The sequence below is a fragment of the Puma concolor genome, chromosome E2, assembly GCF_028749965.1.
Source record: "Puma concolor isolate L17-30 chromosome E2, mPumCon1.1.hap2, whole genome shotgun sequence".
NCBI classification, from domain to species: Eukaryota; Metazoa; Chordata; class Mammalia; order Carnivora; family Felidae; genus Puma; species Puma concolor.
This window is the reverse complement of record NC_141681.1, coordinates 47,393,131-47,414,234: the sequence shown is the minus strand read 5'-3', so window position 1 is coordinate 47,414,234 and position 21,104 is coordinate 47,393,131. Positions and strand designations below refer to the sequence as shown.

Genomic DNA, 21,104 nt, shown 5'->3' with positions numbered 1-21,104 from the left:
GTGCTTGGTCGCCCCCCCCCCCCCACCCCCCGCTGGACTGGGAGTTCCGTGAGAGCCAGGCCTAGGGCAGTCTTGGTCACTGGTGTGTCCCCAGGATTGGCTAGCCTAAGACCACCCACATCACGAGAGCTCCGTCAGTGTCGTCAAGTGCCCGACTGAAGAGGTTCGAGGTCGCCCAGGCATGCCCCTCCCTGTCCCTGGACCTCCAGCTCTCACATGCATCTCCGGCGCACAGCGTCCCAGCAGGTCGATCAAGGCAGCGTAGAAGGACATGATGGCGTGCCCCAGGTGCACCCGGCTCTCCTCGGGGGGCTCCTCCCCAAAGCTGCAGAAGGAGGGGGGTGGCGTGTGGGGGAGGCAGCAAGGGGCACGGGGAAGTTGGGCTCTGCCGCTGAGAAGGGGGTGGGAGACTCACTGCTCACGCCGCCGGTCCCTGCGGACGCCCGGGCCATCCCGCGCCGGGTCCTCAGAGATGCGAATGGCCTCTTCGATGGCGGCCAGCAGCCCAGAGCCGCCCTCACCCCGCAGGGCAGGCCCGAAGCACTCGGGCTTGCGGATGAGCAGCCGCACCACCACGTTGGCGTTCTCCTCCACACTCTCACCTGGTGGCTCCGGCGGGTCCGGAGGCCTCATGAGCCGCTGCCCCGGGGACCCTGCCCCAGCAGCCCAGGACCCAGCACCTCAAGGGTTAACCCCGGGCCCCCACTGGCCTCTGGACCCTGCCCCAGCCCGCCTGGAGGAATCCCTGCCGGGGACCACACCCTGAGGGAGGCTGGCTGGGTCGGGGACCCTGGCCTCCTGTCCCGCCGCCACCGCCAACTCCTGACTCACCGTTGACGAAGACGGCGAAGCGCAAAAAGTCCAGGTAGCGCTCACCGCCAATAGGGTTCCAGCCGATGTCTGGGTACCCTTTGGCCAGGAGCATAGGGCAGCTTTGAAGGCCACAACCCGCCAGGTAGGACACGACCTGGGAGTGGAGACGGGCTCAGACCGAGGCCAGACCCGCACCACCTCCTCCCCGAGGCTCCCTTCCCTGCCCATCGCTGGAGCTCTGTGACCTCATTCACGTCTGGATCTCTCGGTGAACGATAATCCTCACCCTGAGCCCTCACCTCCCACCTGGACCGTCACGTGGTCTCCTTCCTGGGTTCCCTGCTCCCCCAGTCTATCCCACGCACAGAAGGACCCTGCAAACAGCCTGAGTCAGGCCATGTCCCTTCCCTGCTTGGAACCCTCCTGTGGCGCCATCTCGCTCCAGGTAAAATGCAGAGGCCCCACAAGACCCTCTGCACAATCTTCCCTGTCACCTCCCTGCCCTCACTTCCCACCCCTAACCCCTCACTCCCCCTGCTCTAACCAAACTGGTCTCAAACTCATGAAGCTCACTTCTGCCTCGGGGTCTTTGCACTGGCGGTTCCCCTGCCTGGAATGCTCTTCCTCTGATGTCCGCATGGCCCCTCTCCTCCTTCAGAGCTTTACTTGAAAGTCACTTTCTCAGTGAGGCATTCTCTGATCACACTTGTCTAAACTTGGACACCCTCCTGACACCTGATGTTTCTTTCCCCTGCTCACTTTTTTCATCCTTAACACTCGTCACTAGCTAATACACTATATGTTTTACTTATTTATCTTGTTTATTATTCATCTTCCCAACTAGAACGTCAGCTTCATGAGGACAAGAATTTTTGATTGTCTCAATCACTGTAGTACCCCTGCTGCCTTGGTCAGGTCTGGCACATAGTAGGTGCTCAGTAAATGTTTGTTGAACGAGTAATACTATACGAGCAGATAACTCTTGTTGAGTGCTTACTGTTTTATCAATGGTTTCATGGACTAACCCATTCTGTGCTCGGAACAACCCTATTGGATTATTATATTCATTCTACAGATGAGGAGACAGGGGCCTGGAGAATTTAAGTCACTTGTCCAAGGCCACACAGCAAGGGAGCAAGGGGAGTTATTGTAAGGTGCTGAACTCTAGAGCCCATGCCCTTCGTTGCTACACACAGCAGTGGTGGGGGGGGAGTACGGGGTGGGGGCAAGGAATGTGCCAAGGTCATGCAGCTGCGGGAGGGTGAAGCGTGGATTTGCACTCGGCCCTGTGATGAGTGACTGGGCCCTTGCTCTTTCCCTGCAAATTACTCCCCCTCTGATTCAATCCCGGACCATCCCACAGACTGGCTCCCAAATTAGCAGGTGCCCCAAGGGGCCAGGTGGAGGCCAGGCCTCCTCCTTCCACACCTTCTCCAGGTCCTGCTCCTGCAATGCCAAGGCCAGCTCATTGTTGTCGATGACAGAGGCAGCTGCCACGTCCAGAGGCGTGGAGCCCTGCATGCCTGTGAGGACGAGAGGCAGAGAGAGTGCTCTTCAGAGGTATGTAGGTGACAGTCTCACTCCTGCTTGTCTCGCCTCCTCTTGGAAGCCCTCCTTGACCATCCCTTTTACAGCCTGGGTCAGGTGCCTCCACTGGCCCGTGCTTCCCCAGTCCGGGGCTGAGCACCCTGGGCTGTCACTGTGTGTCCTCCACGCTGCACTGTGAGCCCTGTGAGGGCCAGGGCCACGGCTGTCTGGGTAGACCCTCAGCACCGCTCATTAAGGGCTACCTCCAGGGTGGGTTGGGAGTGAGTGTTTGTTGAATGACCGAACGAGTGAGCGAGCCAGCAGAGGTGGATGCCTGGATAGACTGCTGAGCGTGGGCCCCGGGGGACAGCTCTCCCTCCACCCCGGGCTGGGGTGTTCTCACCCAGGCCAATGCCGCTGTTCTCCAGCAGATAGCTCAGGTGGTCGAACATGGAGCGCTGGTTCTGCCGGCTGATGCGACAGAAGTAGCAGAGGAAGCGGCAGCAGCTCGTGACCATCTTGGGGAAGCGGATCTCCTGGGGCGGGCAGAGCGGGCCGCTGGTCAGTGCCTCCCCCCGTGGCCCCCTGCCCTGAGCTCCTCGGCCCACGCAGGCCCCTTACCTTGGATTCGCCACCACCGAGGACATTCACCATGACCTCCATGACTGTCTCGTGCATGCCCAGTGCCCGCATCAGGTTCGGGTGCTGGTAGAAGACTTTGTTGTTCATGATGTTCCTGTGAATAGGTAGAGTACGGTGGCGTTTCCGGGGGCCGGGTGCGACCCAAGTCCAGGGAGAGCCCCCAGAGCCTTCACCGTCCCCCTTCACAGATCCCAACCCATTCAATCTTTATGTCTACTCTGGATGGCAGGAATGAAATTACCCCGATTGTACAGATAAGGAAACTGAGGCATGGATCCAAGGTGGGCTCCCCTAGAGCAGAGACCCTCGCCATGTTGCGTGTCGTATCCCCAGATGCCTAGGAAGGGCCTGGCGCAAAGTAGGTCCTCAATAAACGCTTGCTGAGTGAATGAATGAGGCACATTCGACACTGAGTGAGTGCTCAATGCTGTCATTCGTATTATCATTACCACCCCTACGCGCAGGAGCTCACTAGGCCTCACTATGACTCCACAGGGGAGGCACGACTCTTCCCCAGCCCAGAGATAAAGATGAAGCTCAGAGAAGGTCAATCTTGTGCCAAGAGTCACAGGTGAGTAAGAGCTGTCACCCCAGAGGTAGGATGGAGAGGTAAGGGGAGGAGACATTAGCCAGGGAGATGGGCCAGCTATTGGGAGAAATACACCGCCGCAAGGACGGGCCCGAAGTGGAGGAAGGAGACATCATTGCATCCGGGGGACACGAGCCAGGGGGACGTGCTGGAGCTGGGAGGGCTCCCCTCCTTCCCAGGCGAAGTGCAAAGTCAGGGGAAGGGGCAGAGCCTCGGAGCCTCACCCAATGCTCTGGATCATGAGGTTTTCCTCCTGGGGACCCATCTGCACGATGAGCAGCGATCGGATCTGGCCCAGGCACTCAAGCAAGCTCATGGTGTCCTCCATGGACGATGGTGAGATGGTGTATGCCCGGGGCAGGGCACGCAGCAGCTCCCCGAGCCCGTCGTACTGCCGGTGCAGGAGGCTGAACATGGCCCGGACGAGCTCAGGGCTCTGCACAAAGTCCTCTTGAGCCCAGCGCACCACCGTGTGGGACACCAGCTCCTGCAGAGACTCTGGGAAGGGAACACAAGGGTCAGAAGGCACTGCCTGGTTGCGGCCTTGAGCCCAACAACGCAGCGAGGGCCCCTCTTTCCAGAGGGCTTCGCGGTTACTAACCGCCCCTACCGTCACCTGCCAGGAGGGGGCAGATTCTGGCGGATCTTTTTTTTTTTTTTTTGTATTGCTTTAAGAGCCTCCCTGTTCTCTTTACCCTAATACCCAGACAGTAAGGGCCCCCTAAAGGTTTCAAGAGGAAAAAAAAAATGTATCATTCAAAATACCAGAGCACCATTATAAGCACCTTTGAAATATATAATGCACCTTTGAAAGCACAAGTCGCAATTCTACTTGTTCCGTAAAAATACTGCTGATTTTTGGGGGCACGTGGGTGGCTCAGCCAGTTAAGCGTCCGACTTCGGCTCAGGTCATGATCTCACGGTTCATGAGTTCAAGCCCTGAATCGGGCTCTGTGCTGACAGCTCAGAGCCTGGAGCCTGCTTCAGGTTCAGTGTCTCCCTCTCTCTGTCCCTCGTCTACTCACACTCTGTCTCTCTCTCAAAAATAAATACACATTTAAAAAAAAAACAAAAATAAATAAAAGTACCGCTGATTTTTTCATCAAAAGAGACAACAGACACAAAGAAAAACTGTCATTTGATGTCATTTGAAAATGATGTCAAGATTAATGGGTTTATTTTCCCAGTCCCTCCTTGAGATTCATCATGCTGACATCCAGCATCCATTTCTCTCTTTGCCTCTCTCTCCCAACCCTTTTCCTTTCCAGGATTTGGGGGGAGAAAAGACAGAGGTCTCATGTGTCTCAGGCTTAGGAGAAACCTCCATGCACTGACACTGAATGATGGTGTCATATCAATTCACGACCTTCCAGAAACGCTACACAATCTGGCCCTGGCACTTCTTCTTCTTCTTTTTTTTTTTTTAAGTTTATTTGTTTATTTTAAGATAGCAAGAGTTGGGGGTGGGGGGTGGGGGCAGGGAGCAGAGAGAGAGAATGCTGCACTCTCAGCACAGAGCCCGATGCAGGGCTCGAACTCACGAACCATGAGATCATGACCTGAGTCAAAATCAAGAGTTGGATGTTCAACCGACTAAATCACCCAGCACCTCCCCCCACCCTTTTTTTTTAAAGTTTGGGCCTTGCACTGGTGACCTCATCTCCTGCCCCTCGCCTCCTGCTCACTCCCACACTGGCCTCTAAACATACCAAGCATGTTCCTGCCTCAGGGCCTTCGCACTGGCTGTTCCCTTTGTACCAATCATCTTCCCAGATCTTTGCATACCTCACTCCTCCACTCTGACCCCTCCATCTATCCCACTCTCTCCTATCACTCAGCTTTATTTTTCTCCTTAGCACCCATGGCCACCAGACATTATGGTATATGTATATGTGTATCTGTTATAATATTCTAAACTCCTGAAGAACAGAGACTGTGACTTTTTCCCCCTACAATATCCCTCAGCCAAGCCAACAGTGCCTTGACTGTTGTAGAATTAAACCCTGTACCAACATCAGGGATTCTGTCCTTGTTGGATAGAGCTGATGTATAGTTTGTACAATGACCCACTGGCCCAACACTTATCATAACAGTGTTTCTAATCCCTCGTCATAGTAATTGTTTCACAAAAAAAAAAAAAAAAAAAAAAAACCAACAAAAAAGAAAAACAAAGAAAATCCATGAGAACACAGAAGCCATGCTGGTATAGGAGCTTCCACCATCCCGACGTGGGATGTGTGTCTCTGCTCTGGCAGGCCAAATGGCACACCAGTCCAACACACGTACTGTGCAGCCCCCACATTTCGGCCACACTTTCAGCATGCCTCTTCTCTCACCCTACCTCCCACTCCTCCTCTCTCATTAATCCACCCCTCCCTTTTCCCTATTCCTCATGGCCTGTCTTGGACCCAGAGGCTCCCCAAACACAAGGCTGTCTGCCCCATCCCTGTCCCTCCCTAAGGCCCCAGTCCTCACGGGGTTTGGCCTCCTCAGCAGGTGGTTCCTCCTCAGGTTTCTCCTCCTTCTTCTTCACCAGCCTCACTTTCTCCAGCAGGCTCATCAGGCGGCTGCCCAGGGTGGCCTCTTCCTCTGGCTCCTCCTCCTCTCCCTCCAGCTGAATTCCTGGAGTTGGTCAAGAAGATAGAGGGTGTCCTTCATCTGTTTGTTTATTCATCTACTCAGTCATTCACTTCTTTGTTCATTCATTGGTTCATTCATTCATTTCTCACTCATGTATCCCTTCTTGGGTTTTTCTCTATATGTTCATATGTTTGTTCATTTATTCATTCTTTGAAGCATTTTAAATATTTTTTTTAACCAGCTATTGTAAATAGGTTAAAGAACTAAAGGAAACCATGTCTAAAGTATTAAAGAGAAGTATGATGACAGTGACGCCTCAAATAGAGAATATTAGTAAAGAGGCAGGTCATATAAAAAAATAACCATATAGAAGTTTTTGGGGCTGAAAAGTACAATAAGTGAAATTTTAAAATCACTAGAGGAATACAATAGCATATTTGATCTGGTAGGAGAAAGAATCAGTGAACTTAAAGTTAGGACAATAGAGGTTATCCAGTCTGAAGAATAAAAAAGAATGAAGAAAAACTAACAGAGCCTTAGAGCCTGTGGACCAGAACATCACAAAATAATTTTTTTTTCAACGTTTATTTATTTTTGGGACAGAGAGAGACAGAGCATGAACGGGGGAGGGGCAGAGAGAGAGGGAGACACAGAATCGGAAACAGGCTCCAGGCTCCGAGCCATCAGCCCAGAGCCTGACGCGGGGCTCGAACTCACGGACCGCGAGATCGTGACCTGGCTGAAGTCGGATGCTTAACCGACTGCGCCACCCAGGCGCCCCTAACAAAATATATCAATATATGCATAATGGGAATCCCAGAAACAGAAATGAAAAATGGCCACAAAAATGTGCAGAAATAATAGCCCAAAAGTCCCTCAAATCTGATGAAAAATATTAATCTATACATCCAAGAAACTTAACAAATTCCAAGTAGGATAAAATCAAAGAGCTCTACACTTAGACACATCATACCCAACTGTTTCAAAACAGAGGCAAACAGAAAGTCAGCCAGAGAAAAACAACTCATCATATATAAAAGAATCTCAGTAAGATTATTAACTAAGTTATCAGAAACAATGGAAATTATCCATTCATCCCACCAGACACCCACCATCTCTCCATTCAATTTTTAATCATTCATCTATCCATCCATCCATCATCCTTCTCTTTATCCATAAGTCCACTCAGTCATCTCTTCACCCATTTCTTTACTCATTTATCTCTTTACCCACCAATTTACACACTCATCACTCACTTGCTGATAGCCATCCATCCATATATAATCCGCTCAAACACCCATATAAGCTTATCCTTCCACTCATCCTCTATCTGTTCACTAATATATCTGTTCATTCATTCGTTCAACCAAAAGTTACACTACACCAAAACTGTAAATATTTAAGATCAGGAAATCTTAGGGAAACTTCAGGAAAGGTCACAAGAGAAAGTCTGGGAGAAGGGTTCTCTGATCTCTTACCACAGTGTGCCAGCAAGTCTTGATGAAATTCAAGCAAATCCTGCCGGACCTCTTCAGGGAGAGGACAATCTTCATCATCCTCACCATCTTTGAAGTGCAATAGCATGTTTATCTAGGGGAAGGTCATAAGTTAGAATGAGGGTCAGAAGCTCAAGAGCAGAAATTCTGAGATCAAGGATCAAAGATCCAATTGTGAGTCCCTGTCTAAGGCCACGAGTTAATGAAGACTATCTGAGAAATTAGAGGTTTGAAAGGAGTCAGGGTCAGTCTGAGGTCCTACTAAGAGGTCCTATCGGTTCAGAGAGACCTAGGAGAGTGAGAGATAAATATATCAACAGGGTCAGGGGTCAGGCCTGAGCTTGGAGGTTTAGTACCATCAGCGATCAGAGTGGGGGGAGGGGTTGATGTTGGGATTTAAAAATAATGCCAGCTGGGATCAGGGGTCAGAAGACCTGCTCCTGGGGTGGGGAGCGGAACTCGCGAGTACGTCGGGCAGTCTCAGCTGCGGACATGGTGAAGGCTTTCATGAGGAGGCCATAGCGGTCCCGCTGGTTGGCCTGGAGTTTGTCCACGTAGCGCTCCGCAAAGGCCGCTAGGGATTCCACACGGTGCTGCAGCTCTTGGTCACAGAAGTACTCCAGCAGGTGGCACATCTGTGGGAGGACAGCCATGCAGTAGGGATGACGGCGGTGAGACCATCAGGACTTCCTTAAAAACTTTTCTTGCTTCCTCTCCCCTCTCCATGGCCCTGCCCCATCTGCCGCTGTCATTTCCTGCCTGGATCCATAAGCCAGACTTCTCCGTGGTCTCATCCGTCCAATTCATTTGCCACGTGGCAAGCAGAGAGGCCATTTGAAGCCAGAAGCATGCCAGCCACCTGTGGCACTTCCACAGCTCCCCACTGCCTCAGGGCAAGGTCCAGACTCACCCCCGCACCAGATCCTGTGTTTTCCAGCCCAGATGAGTGGCGGCCGGAGAACAGGAAGAACCAGCCTACCTGTAACTTCACAGACTCTGGCAACTTCATCTGGAGCAGCCCTTCCTCCAGGCCTTCTTCTTTTTCCCCTTCGGCTGTCTCCTCTTCCTCTTTTTCCTCATCTTCCTTCTCCTGTGCCTCTTCCTCCTCATCCTCTTCCTTCTCCTCTTCATCTTCTTCTTCCTCTTCCTCCTCTTCCTCTTCCTCTTCTTCTTCAGTGAATACTTCAGGCTCAATCATCTTCAAGATCTGTTTCACATCCTCATCATCAAAGATGCCCATCACCTACAGGACAAAGCCTGGATCCTTCACTGTGGCCCACAAGACCTCAAATTAAGTCCCAGCCTCACTCCCCAACCTACTTCTCCTGAATATGCCAAATTCATTCCTGCATGGGCTACATGTGATTCCTCCGACACAGAGAAATGTCACCCCCTGCCCTGCTCTCCAGCCTCCTTAAGATCCCCCCAGATCCACACCCTGTGTCCCACCTAAGCACATAGCCAACCAGACCACAGAGCCAAACATGAGTGCCTCTCCCTTCACTAGCAAATGTTCTTTCTCCTAAACTTGAGCATATGTGACTCTGAAACAGACCATACCCTACCCTGACGGATGCCTTCGTAGCTCCTAGCATATGCTAGCCCTCAGCAAACATAATGAAAATGCTAACAGATGGAGGGAGAGAAGGTAGATGAAAGGGAAAAACAGTGGGGAGAAGAGAGATGGGTAAGTGGGGGAGGGGGGACTGGGTGGCTGACTTAACAGATGGAATATCAGAGGTCTGAAGGGGGAATTGATGGGCAGATATGAATGGAAAGATGAAAGTAAAGGTGGAGGAAGAGATGGGCGGATAGATGACAAGATATGTAGTGTATGGATGGGTGGGTAGGTGGATGGATGATGTGACAGGTGCATGAGTATGTAAATGAGTGGATGGGTAAACAGATACATGGGTAAATAGCCAGGGGATGGGATGAAATGGGATGCGTGGATGATGGATGGGTGGATAGTTTGGGCACGAAAATTTGGATGGATGTATATATTCATGAGTCATCAGATGGGTATGTGAATGAAAGGGCCCATGAAATAGAGGATGAAGAACGGGTGGATGGGAGGTGGACGAATGGGTGTAGACGGTTGGGCGGATTTGTGGGTAGGTGGATGGGCGCACATACATATGGATTGAGAGATGCATCGGTGAACAGACAGGTAGGTGGAAGATGAAGGAATGGATGAATCCGTAGATGGGTGGATGGATGGAGGCACAGGGGGAAGGCGGATGATAGCTGGATGCATGAAAGGAAAGACAGATTAATAAATAAGTGGGTAGGTGGATAAATGAACAGACGGAACAGTGGGTGTACTGATGTATGAGTAAATGGAAGGATGAATGGAAACTAGATTGAAAACTGGATGGATGGTACGTGAATGGATGGATGGAGACGTGGGCAGAAAATAGAAGAATAAGTGGATGGTCTTGTGGATGGGAAGATGGGAGTTTGACTGAATAACTGGGTGGATGGAAAGGTAGGTGGAGGATGAATGGATTGATAGATGGATGAATGATGGTTGGTTGGATGGAGGAATGGAAAGAAGGGGGAAAACAACGATAAGCAGACTAACAGATGACAGATGAACAGATGGGAGGAAAAGTGAACAAAGGATGGAGAGATGAACGGGCGGTTGGAGGCACAAATGAGAGGGAGGTTGACGTCCGGATGGATGGATTGTTTGGAATGTGGAAGAAGAACGGGACAGAAGGAAGCAGGAGGAAACCATTACCAGCAGGGTGGACACAAGCTTGAGCACAGGCACAAACTGGAACTCCACAGAGCCCCCGACAGGGTCACGTGCGTGCTGCCCACCATCGCGCACGGCCTCCCCCAGCATTCTCAGTGCTTTATCCCGCAGGGCCTCGAGAGGGATGCTGGGGCTGAGGCGGGCCGGGGCTTCTGCCGCCCCGGCAGCCGGCAGGGCAGCCACGAAACAGGGCGGTGAAAAATGGTGTGGAGGCCGCAGCGAGGTGGTGACGCCAACGCCAGGCAGGCGGTGGCGGCGGGGGCCGTTTTCCGCACTCTTTCCGGGCGGGAAGAGAGTGATGGCGCGGGTCTCCTCCGTGAGGGGCACGATGTACTCAGAGAGCATGGAGCGGCGGCTGCGGCAGGCACTTTCCAGATGGATGCTGATGAGCAGGTCGTAGAAGCCCGCCCGCAGCGGGCCCGGCAGGTGCGCGTCCTCCAGGGCGTGTAACAGCTGCGCCTGGTCCACGTGGCTGCACAGAGCATGCGCCACGCGGTTGTTGCCCAGGGCGCACACGGCGCGGTAGAGGCGGAGGGTGTGGGAGTGGAACCGCTGCAGGTGCAGGCGCTCCGACAGCTCCAGGATGTCCATGCATCTGCGGCGGAGACGGGCCAGAGCCAGCAGAGGAGGTGGGAGGCAGGGGCACAGAGAGGCAGAGAGGGGTACCGGTGAGAGTGGCGGCCACCCCAGCAGGGGTTCCCGGGGGCACGCTGGGTCAGGGTTCTGTGAGGCGTGTGGAGCCGGGTCTTTCCATGGTTCTAGAAGTCCCTAAGTGGTCTGGGGTGCTCCTTGGGATTTATCTGGGATCCCTGGGATGGTCTGGTACTCAGTATCTGAGAATCTCCGGAGGAGATCTGGTGACCCTAAGATACGTCTGGGATTCCCAAATGGAAACTGAACCTCCCTCTGGCAGGGCTGAGTAACTTGGCGATGTTTGAGTGCAACGAGAATGTAAACCCCACCAGGGCAGGACCTGTCTGCCTTTGGGGGTTTTGTTTGTTTGTTTTTGTTTTTGTTTTCTGCTGTATTCCCAGAACCTAAACAGGACTTAGCACATAGTGAGTGTTCAATAAATGCTTGTTAGACAGATAGGTAGGTAGATAGATGGGTGGATGATGGATAGAGTGAGTGAGTGAGCGAGCGAGTGAGTGAGTGAATCTGGGACTCCCGGAGGTGGGCCTGGGTCCCCTTGGGCAAGTCTGAGCCCCAGAGTTATACGTGAGCATTGCTGGAGTGTCTGTTCACAAGAGCTTGGTGTCTCCAGCCCAGAATGCTGCTGGCCACGTAGGAAAAGCTCAGAGCTGTTTGTTGAATGAATGAATAAAAGAAAGATGACACACGTTACAGCCTCCTGGAGTGAGTCTGGGGCTGGACTGTGTGTTCAGAGTAACTAAGAGCATTCCTGCCATACATGTGAATACATCTCTACCCCGGGTGTGTCTGGGTCCCCTGGACTGGGTTTGAGATCCCCACGGGACACATCCGAAGTCTCCGTGGGCGTGTCTCCCAGGACAACCGGGGGCACGTGCAGGCCCCTCTGAGTAATGTCCGTGACCCTCCGAGGTGCACTTGAGGCTCCTGGAGTGTTGTGTGGCTCCTCAGTGTGGATCTGGGCTCCCTGACATAGGCTTGGAGCCCTGTGGGGTAGGTCTGGGGTCCCTGGAGGTGAGTCGTTGGTCCACTAATATGGGCCTAAAGCCCTCTGAGGTGGGTCTGGAGTCCCCTGGAGTCTTATCTGGGGATGCCCCCGCTGAGTCAGGGTTCCCTGAGGTAGGTCTGGGGCCTCCTGGGGTGTTGTCTGGAGTCCTGGGGTACGGGTGGAGGGGTGCACCGAGGGGGATCTGGACCCCAGAGGGCTTGCAACACCCGTCCCACCCCTGTGGGTCTGGGCCAGCCCTGACCGGTTCTCCTCAGGGATGTGCAACGCCATCATGGTCAGTGGCTCCTTGCACTGCACGGCCCAGCCCAGCCGCTCGCCGGCTCGCCGCGTCTCCACCTGCAGGAAGTGGTTGGGCATCCGGCTCCACGAGACAGGCATCAGCATCTGCACCTCGAGCCGAGGCGGGCACTGCGGGGCCGGGTTCTTGCGCTCACTCAGAAACATGGCGGCTGACAGAGGCATGATGTTCTGGAGGCACAGAGGTGTGCACCGGTCACAATTCCCAGCCCTCTCTGTCCTGCCACTCTGCTTCCAGGGAGACCTCCCGGATTGCCCCACTTTTCAGCCACTCTGCCAGCCTGACCTCCCGCACCTGCTGCCTCAGCCTGCCCCATCACCGCACCCTCACCTTCTGCTTCCCCAGCTCAAACTGGATGACATTCTGGTGGGTGGGCAGGACAAAGACGGCAGGGAACAGCTTCGTGTTGGGCTCCACCTGGCAAGACAGAAGAGGGCAGGATGAGGAAGTGGGTGACCTGGAGGTGATGTTGAGTGTGGATTCTGAACCCTGGGGGTCGATTGCCCCAGCTTGATCCTGCTGGTGTCTATGGGTCCAAACTCAGGCACTGAAAGCGCCCCAATGACCCCGAGGCTGCTCACGGGCTGTCCCCCCTCCGATCCGGCCAGGCCAACCTCCAGCTCCCCCGGGATCACTGTGCATATCATGCCCGCCACCATTCCCACTTCTCTCCCAAGACTCATGCTTCAAAACCCAGAAAGTTCTTCTGACTGCGCTTTCCCTCCAGCCCCTCTGATCTCCACAGCGGAACCTCCCCGAGCCTTCATCACCACAAACACCATCGTCTGTGAAGCCGTCTTGCCCAACCTGAATCTAACCGCACCTCTGGACCCGTCTCCTAGCTCCCAGGATATACAGGGGACAGAGGAAAATGTTAAAACAACACCAGGGGGATGTGACAGCCAGATGCAGCCTGAGAAGCTAGGCCGGCACTCCCGATGGCGGTAGACACACGAATCTCCCAGGATTAAGTTTGGCATTCTCATTGGGCAAGTCTGGGGGGAAGCCTGAGATTCCGCATTTTTAAAAAAATGTTTTAAGTTTTATTATTTATTTTGAGGGGGGAGGGGCAGAGACAGAGAGAGAGAGAGAGGGAGAGAGAGAGAGAATCCCAAGCAGGCTCTGCATTGCCAGTGCAGAGCCCGATGCGGGGCTTGAACTCACGAAACCGTGAGATCATGACCTGAGCTGAAACCAAGGGCCAGCCGCTTAACCAACTGAGCCACCCAAGGTGCCCTGACAGTCTGCATCTCTAATGAGCCCCCAGGTGAGGCAGACCCGGCTGGTCCAGGGACCATACTTTGAGAAGCAAAGCTTTACAGGACAGACAGCCTGGTTTCTTCAGCAAACACATTTCGAAGAGAGACAGAGCTGGAAGGGAAATCTACACAGGAGACTCGAGGGGTCTAGCAACCAATTAAAATAGAAGACCTTATTTGGATTCCAGTTCAAATGAACAAATGGGAAAAAGACAGTTTTGAGACAACCGGGGAAATGGGAACATGGACTGGATATTTGGTTAATTAATTAGGAATTATTGGATTTGTTTGTGTTTGTTTTTTAGATCCAAGTGGTATTGTGGTCATGCTTTTTAAAAGAATCCTTATTTTTTTAGAGATACATACTGAAAAGAGATGAAAAGATATCTGGGGACTCCTTCAAAACCATCCAGAGTGTATGGCAGTGAGGGGGGTGTGGAGGCTAAAGACGACACGAGATTGGCTGTGAGTGCGTATTCGTTGAAGCTGGCTAGTGGGGACATGGAGGTTCAGTACGCTATTCTATTTTTGCATGTTTTCGAAAATTCTCCATTTGAAATAAAGTTTTAGGGGCGCCTGGGTGGCTCAGTCGGTTAAGCATCCGATTCTTGATTTCGGCTGGGGTCGTGATCTCACACGGTTTGTGAGATTGAACCCCGCATCGGGCTCTGGGCTGACATCATGGAACCTGCTTGGGATTCTCTCTCTCCCTCTCTCTCTGCCCCTCCCCTGCTTGCTTGATCTCTCAAAATAAGTAAAGTTTAAAGAATAAAAATAAAATAAAGTTTTACAGAATCCAAGTTAGATGGATTAATGGGTGGATAGGTGGATAAATATGTCATAAAGCCAGTGTAGATGGTAGTATCTTGGTAGTGGGTATGTGGGTGTTCAAAGTACGATTCTTTTAATTTCGTTGTACGTTTGAGATCTTTCATCATAAAATGTTGAAAAGGAAAAGACTACCTTAGGATTCATCCTAGGGTGTTCCTTGACTGGTGAAAGGTTGGCAATTGATGTCACCTGGCCTAAGAAGGACTATGGACCACTCTCCAGGGTCAAGGCTGTCTCCTCCGTTCTGGGTGTCAGTTCAATGCAAGGTTAACTAGGTGGTCCCCCCGGAACTACCCAGGTCTGGCCTGTCCTGAGGGCAGACTAGGAGCTGTTTTTGTCCTGTCTCTCTGGGATCTGTCCTCAGAGGGGGTCTGGAAGGGCCATCCCAGTGTAGTGGGACATGAGAACACTGTTGCTAAGTTGCTGAGGGCCGGGCTCACCTGGAAAAAGGTGTTGCTTTCTTTGCCATTGGCAGTAAATGTCATCAGGCCAGTGGCCAAGTCCACGAGGCAGCCAATGACAAGGTCCGTGTGGCTGATCCGGCCGTGCTGCCCCGAGCTCACGAAGTCCCCGCCCCACACCATGTAGCAGTTGCTGCACTTGAGGCTGGAGGAAACAGGAGTGGTCAGTGCATGGACTCTGGACACTTCCTTCCCCAAACTCCCAAGACACCATGACCTCAGAGCTCCATACCTAAACCCCCACCACCTGCACCTGATGCCGAAACCCCGAGCCCCTCAGAGTGAAGGTTCTTAGAAGTTGGCTGGGGGTTCTGGGAGGAAGAGAGGGAAGGAGAGCAGGAAGAGAGAACAGAGAAAGGAGGAAATGTAGAAAGGGGAGGGTGAGATGAAGAAGGAAGAGAAAATGGAAAAGAACAAATGGAAAAAGAAGAGGAGAAGAAACCAAGAGCAGGAGCCATTGTTGGAAAGTCAACAGGAAGAGAAGAGGAGAAGAAGAGGGGGAGGGAAGCTGCCGAGCCAGGTGCCCAGCACTGACCTCTCACTTCCCACTGTCCCCACCCCTCCTGGGCACCTGCTGTGGACGTTGCCTTGTTCGTCCCCCATGGTCACCGTCACTGCCCGGACCTTGCTGAGGTCGAAGTTCATGTCGTGTTGATGGTAGTCGGGGGTGACCCAGCCCACCCACACACAGCTGGGCTCCTGGCCAGCGAAGACCCTCACGGAGTAATAGTACTAGAGAGGCAAAGGGGGATCAATGGTCAGTCTGGAAGGCGGGTGACACAGGGCTTCCCTGGGACTCTAAGTTGGCCTCTCTGGATTTGCAGTGTCCTCTGGGAGTTCAACAATAAATTACTGGTTTTGAGACCCCCTGGGTCTATGTCCCTGTTTCTGTGTCTACTGATATATCTTTAGACTCGGGAATCCTCTGGGACTATTTGTGATACCCCCAAATTTGGGTCCCTCTCCAAATCGCAAAGTTACTGATAAATAATAGTTAACAAACAGTTCACAAGTTAATTTACTTAACTTTTATAATCACCATCAAGTGGGTACAACTTTTATCCTCATTTTACTGATGGGAGAACCATAAAGCTTCCATAAAGGAGAAGGCATAGAGAGCAGTTGAGGTGACTTGCCCACTTGGCACCCAGGTAGCCCATAATCCTAACCACGAAGCTACCTGTCTCAGAAAACATTCCAGATTTGGGAAATCCCTAAACTTTATTGAGATAATTGTCAATTTTGCTTCCCAGGAATATACTAGAGTAGCTATTAAATTTGGGGGTATCGAGTTTATATGGGTGAACCCAAATATTGAGGTCCCAAGCCTACATTGCTATATACTCTGGATTCTGGGATCCCTGGGAGTTTTATCAGTGTGCCTTATAGCTTCATGGTGTTCCCTGCAATTTTTAGACCCCCTAGCTATACGGATTCAGGGGTTCAAGGGATTAAATCAGTGTGTGCTCTATTTCGTGGACTTCAGTATATATCAGGGTGTCCCCAGGAAGGGAAATTACTAGAGATGGCAGCATAAAATTTGGAAATCTGAGGGGTCTCGGAGTTAAGGGCCCCGGGTTCACACCGTGGTGGTATTGAGGATGATCTCGGGGTCATCACGGTTGTCGGCAGGCACCACCTCTCGAGGGAGTCGAGGCAGAGTGGGAGTGGCTGGCGGTTGGGTCATCATGGCAGCCTTCTTGGCCTTGAATAAGAACCTGGTGATGAGGAAAGGCTACCGTGAGAGCCAGCTTTCAAGCCCAGTCCCCCCAGGCCTCTTCACCACAACATTCATGGCCCCCACGTCTATCCTAAATACATCCCATTTCTAATGCCCAAGACCTCACCTCTTGAAGGATAAAACTCCCAACAGTGTCAGCATAATCCATTCTGGAGATGCTGTGCTCTGTGCTTACTGATACCCAGTCACCCAAATTTAAAAGTGCCTCTGGGAACATGGTGGTTCCCTTTGGGGCATACAGTGGTTCCCCAAGTCCGCATTTCTCATATGGGTGCTAAAGGCATTTGGGAAAGGACAATTCTTCATTGTGTGGTACTGTCTTATACACTGCAGGCATGTAGGATTCCTGGAGCAGTACCACCACCTCAACGAACCGTGATGACCAGCATCGTCCATCACGTCCAAACACCCGCCAAGAGACACAGAACTACATCCCATTGAAAACCACTGCCTAGGGGCGCCTGGGTGGCGCAGTCGGTTAAGCGTCCGACTTCAGCCAGGTCACGATCTCGCGGTCTGTGAGTTCGAGCCCCGCATCGGGCTCTGGGCTGATAGCTCAGAGCCTGGAGCCTGTTTCCGATTCTGTGTCTCCCTCTCTCTCTGCACCTCCCCCGTTCATGCTCTGTCTCTCTCTGTCCCAAAAATAAATAAACGTTGAAAAAAAAATTAAAAAAAAAAAAAGAAAACCACTGCCTAGTAGAGGAAAACACATTTGCTTCAAATCAGGTTTAATGCCTTTTGAGAGTCTCCTTTGAAGTTAGCTTTTTGGGGGCACATTTGAGACAGAGAAGTGACCCCAAGCTAGAAGACCAGTGGTGTTCACTGGGATACCCTGGGGTACCATCAACTCTCCCATGATATTTTAGTGTCTGTCCACTACAGTGTCCATGGATAATGAAGTCCATTGGGTGAAATGCTTTGAGGCCCATTAGGTACCCCCAAGGATAGTGGAGTTCTCCATAGATGTAGTGGGGTACTCTGATTTTACATTCTCAAGGAAATGAGGGCATCCCAGGAAAATAATGGGGTTCACTTGAGGCATGATAGTCTCCCTCAGTGTTCTGACTCCTTTTAACATATATGGGGCCACTCTGGGATACATGGGGTCCTCAAGTTACCGAGGTTACCTAATTGGGGGTCCCAAACCCCACCCTGGCCCCACCCTTGACTCACCCTCTCTTCTTGTTCTTCTCTGTGGTAGCATCCTTCTCGTTCTCCACCCTGGCGGGCGGGGCCTCTGCCCCAGCCTGGGCGTTGCCCCCGGGTGCCCCCTCCTTGGCAGTTCCTTCTTTGGCCCCCTCAGCCTCGCCCCAGCGCCCCGCTGAGCGGCGCAGGTTTTCATAGTCCGGGTCGGGTTCTGCCGCTCTGACCTCATCCTCGGCGGGGGGCTGCAGGCCTGGGGGCGCCAGGGGCGTGGCCCCAGCCGTGCAGCGGAAGTGCTGGTGGAACTGGACCGGAAGGCTGAGCCGGAGAAAGAGCATCTCCACGAGACTGTTCTGGGAGCCCCAGGTGCGGTGGCTCAGGCGCAGGCAGGGCGGTGTATCCACAGTGCCATCCACGCGGGCCACCTGAAGGGAAGCAGGAAGACTGAGCCAGGCAGGCAGGCTAGGCCACGGGTCCAAAACCTGGTACTCACAGAGCCACCGTTAGGCCTTAGAGCACCTGTGTGAGAATCAGCCAGACTCGCTCCTCTGGGTGGATGCGCTCCCTGTGGGACACACAGCTTGGCTGCGGGGTGCGTTCAGCCCTCTGCCAATCTCTGTCTAGGCACCTGTACAGTGGCAGCCCTGGTCAGACACTGGAATCCACTGGAATCACTTTGGGAGTTTCCAGGACCTACCTGTGCGTCTCACTCCAGACTAAGTCATCCACCCATCCATCCATTCCACAAGTACTTACTGAGAGCCTACTGTGTGCCAGGCACTGTTCCAAGTGCCAGGAACACATCAGTGAACAGGACAAAGGCCCTGCCCTCCTGGTCTCTTGGGGAGAGTCTCAGGGAGAGCAGGCCAGAAGGGGCAGAGTTTTGTAAAGGCTCCCCAGATGAACTTTTGCTAAACTTTCTGTATATGGAGACACAACATTAAGGAAAGGGGGCGTGTCATAATGCACAACATGACGAGGTTATAGAGTGGCCCCACCTGTGTGCCCAGCACCCAGATGGAGAAACAAAATTGACCAAGTCCCTCAGGAGCCCTCTTGGTGCCCACTTAGACACCACTCTCTCAAAGGCAGTGAGGGATTCTGATGAGAGAAATGTACCAGCCTGGCTTAAACAAGAGGCAGGAGCTGACAGAGAGCAGGTGCCTGGCCTCTACGTTCCAAAGACAGGCTCTCCAAGGTTTTCTGGAGACTCCATAAACAACTGGAGTGGTTCCCACTCTTTGATGTCTCTCTTCAAAGACCAAATACCAAGACCTCTGTGCTCCCTTTCTGCCAGTCAACAAATTTTACCCAGAAACTGTGGCCAAGATTTGCTGTTCTCAGAATGTCTGCAGGGTCTTTTTCTCTACTCTCTCCCATCTCTTATAGACCCTGTTTTGCTCTTGGGCAAGAGTCTACTGACCATCTCCCTCCTGTGATTTGTGTGCAAAGTAACTAAACTTCGGAGGTATTCTTTCACGGTAACATCCTCCTGATTTAGCACACCATAAATTAGCTCTGCCTGTTCTTGAACTTTCTACGAATGGGATCCCACAAGATGTGTTTTGTGTCTGGCTCCTTTCCTTTTTAAATTTTTTAAAATGTTTATTTATTTATTGCTGAGATGGGGGAGGGGGATGCAGGCAGAGAGAGAAGGAGAGAGAGAGAGAATCCCAAGCAGGCTCTGCCCTGTCAGCTCAGATGCAGGGCCCAATCACTCGAACCATGAGATCATGACCTGAGCCTAAATCAAGTGTCCTGACGCTTAACTGACTGAGCCACCCAGGCACCCTGTGCCTGGCCTCTTTCTCTCAGGATTATGTCTGTGAGATTCACCCGGATGGTTGTGTGTAGGTTAGTCTATTCATTCTCATGGCTGTCTAGCATTCTGTTCTTTGGGTTGAGAACACATCTGGCAGTAGCAGGAATTAGGAGGTCCACATCTGTTCCACCAGCCTCTCCCTCCTCTGGCTCTGGTCTTTCTGCCTCTGCTATTGTCCCCTACAATCCATTCTCAATGGAGACCTTTCCAAAAGTCACATCCAAACTGGACATTCCCCTGCTTTAAACCCATCCGTTCTCACCTAGTTGCAAAATGCCTCCCCACAAATTATTGATTAATTACAAAGAGAAAAAAGTAATTTATGGTGGAGAAATCTGAGAGACTCCACCTAAATCAAACAGTCAAAATTAATGTAATTGGTAATAAGACATAATGACATTATGTGCCTCCCGATATTCTCCATCAGGCAGGACACGATGTCTTGGTATTTCTGCCAAATAGGTGTAACTTGTACCTAATCATGTGGCGACATTCAGCAAACCAAAATGAGAGCTATTCTGCAAAATAACTGGTGTGTACTCTCCAAAAATGTTAATGTCATGAAAGACAAAGACAGACTCAGGAACGTTCTACATTAAAGAATAAAGAGGAGAGTGTGGGTAGCTCAGTTGGTTGAACATCCAACTCTTGATTTTAGCTCGGGTCATGATCTCACAATTGGTCACGAAATCGGGTCCTGCATCTGGCTCCATGCCCAGTAGGGAGCCTGCTTAAGATTCTCTCTCTCCCTCTCACTCTGCCCTTCCCCTGCTCATGTTCATGTTTTCTCTCTCCCCCCCTCAAAAAAATTTTAAAAAATAATTATTAAAAGAATAAAGAGACATAACAACTCAATGCAACATGTAATCCTGGATTTGATTCTGTATGAAAAAAATTTTTTTAATCACCACAATTACTAAAATTTGAATACAGATTATGAATTAAGTAATAGTACGTATTGGTGTTAAATTTCCTGATTTTCATGACCTGACTTCTGTAATTGCAGTTCTGTAAGAGCATAGCCTGTTCTGAAGAAATGCATATTGAAATGTTTAGGGATAAAGAACCATCATGGGGGCGACTGGCTGGCTCTGTTGGTAGAGTGGGCAACTCTTGAGCTTAGGGTCCTGAGTTCAAGCCCCACGCTGGGCATAGAGTTTACATTAAAAAAAAAAAAAAAGAGGCATGATGTCTCCAATGTATTTAAATGATTCAGAAGGGGGGGGGACGGGATTAATCCAGCTCTTCTTTTTTCCCCTCCCATTTTATTTTATTTTATTTTTTTTTTAATTTTTTTTTTCAACGTTTATTTATTTTTGGGACAGAGAGAGACAGAGCATGAACGGGCGAGGGGCAGAGAGAGAGGGAGACACAGAATCGGAAACAGGCTCCAGGCTCCGAGCCATCAGCCCAGAGCCCGACGCGGGGCTCGAACTCACGGACCGCGAGATCGTGACCTGGCTGAAGTCGGACGCTTAACC

The 21,104-nt window shown here is 51.7% G+C and overlaps 1 protein-coding gene across 4 annotated transcripts in view; it reads right to left on the bottom strand.

Annotated features, from left to right (window-relative positions):
- RYR1 (ryanodine receptor 1) overlaps positions 1–21,104 on the bottom strand; it is a 117,391-nt gene that overhangs the window by 67,592 nt on the left and 28,695 nt on the right. For all 4 annotated transcript variants that reach the window (XM_086689675.1, XM_086689677.1, XM_086689676.1 and 1 more), the window contains exons 28-45: positions 17,832–18,226; positions 16,503–16,635; positions 15,489–15,649; positions 14,897–15,062; positions 12,697–12,783; positions 12,310–12,536; positions 10,391–11,003; positions 8,627–8,890; positions 8,082–8,282; positions 7,630–7,741; positions 6,047–6,193; positions 3,796–4,069; positions 2,962–3,076; positions 2,744–2,876; positions 2,242–2,336; positions 832–967; positions 416–602; positions 217–325 (exon numbers count right to left, since the gene is read on the bottom strand). In XM_086689675.1, the coding sequence (XP_086545801.1) occupies positions 217–325; positions 416–602; positions 832–967; positions 2,242–2,336; positions 2,744–2,876; positions 2,962–3,076; positions 3,796–4,069; positions 6,047–6,193; positions 7,630–7,741; positions 8,082–8,282; positions 8,627–8,890; positions 10,391–11,003; positions 12,310–12,536; positions 12,697–12,783; positions 14,897–15,062; positions 15,489–15,649; positions 16,503–16,635; positions 17,832–18,226 (3,555 nt within the window). The remainder of the gene's footprint in view (positions 1–216; positions 326–415; positions 603–831; positions 968–2,241; positions 2,337–2,743; positions 2,877–2,961; positions 3,077–3,795; positions 4,070–6,046; positions 6,194–7,629; positions 7,742–8,081; positions 8,283–8,626; positions 8,891–10,390; positions 11,004–12,309; positions 12,537–12,696; positions 12,784–14,896; positions 15,063–15,488; positions 15,650–16,502; positions 16,636–17,831; positions 18,227–21,104) is intronic.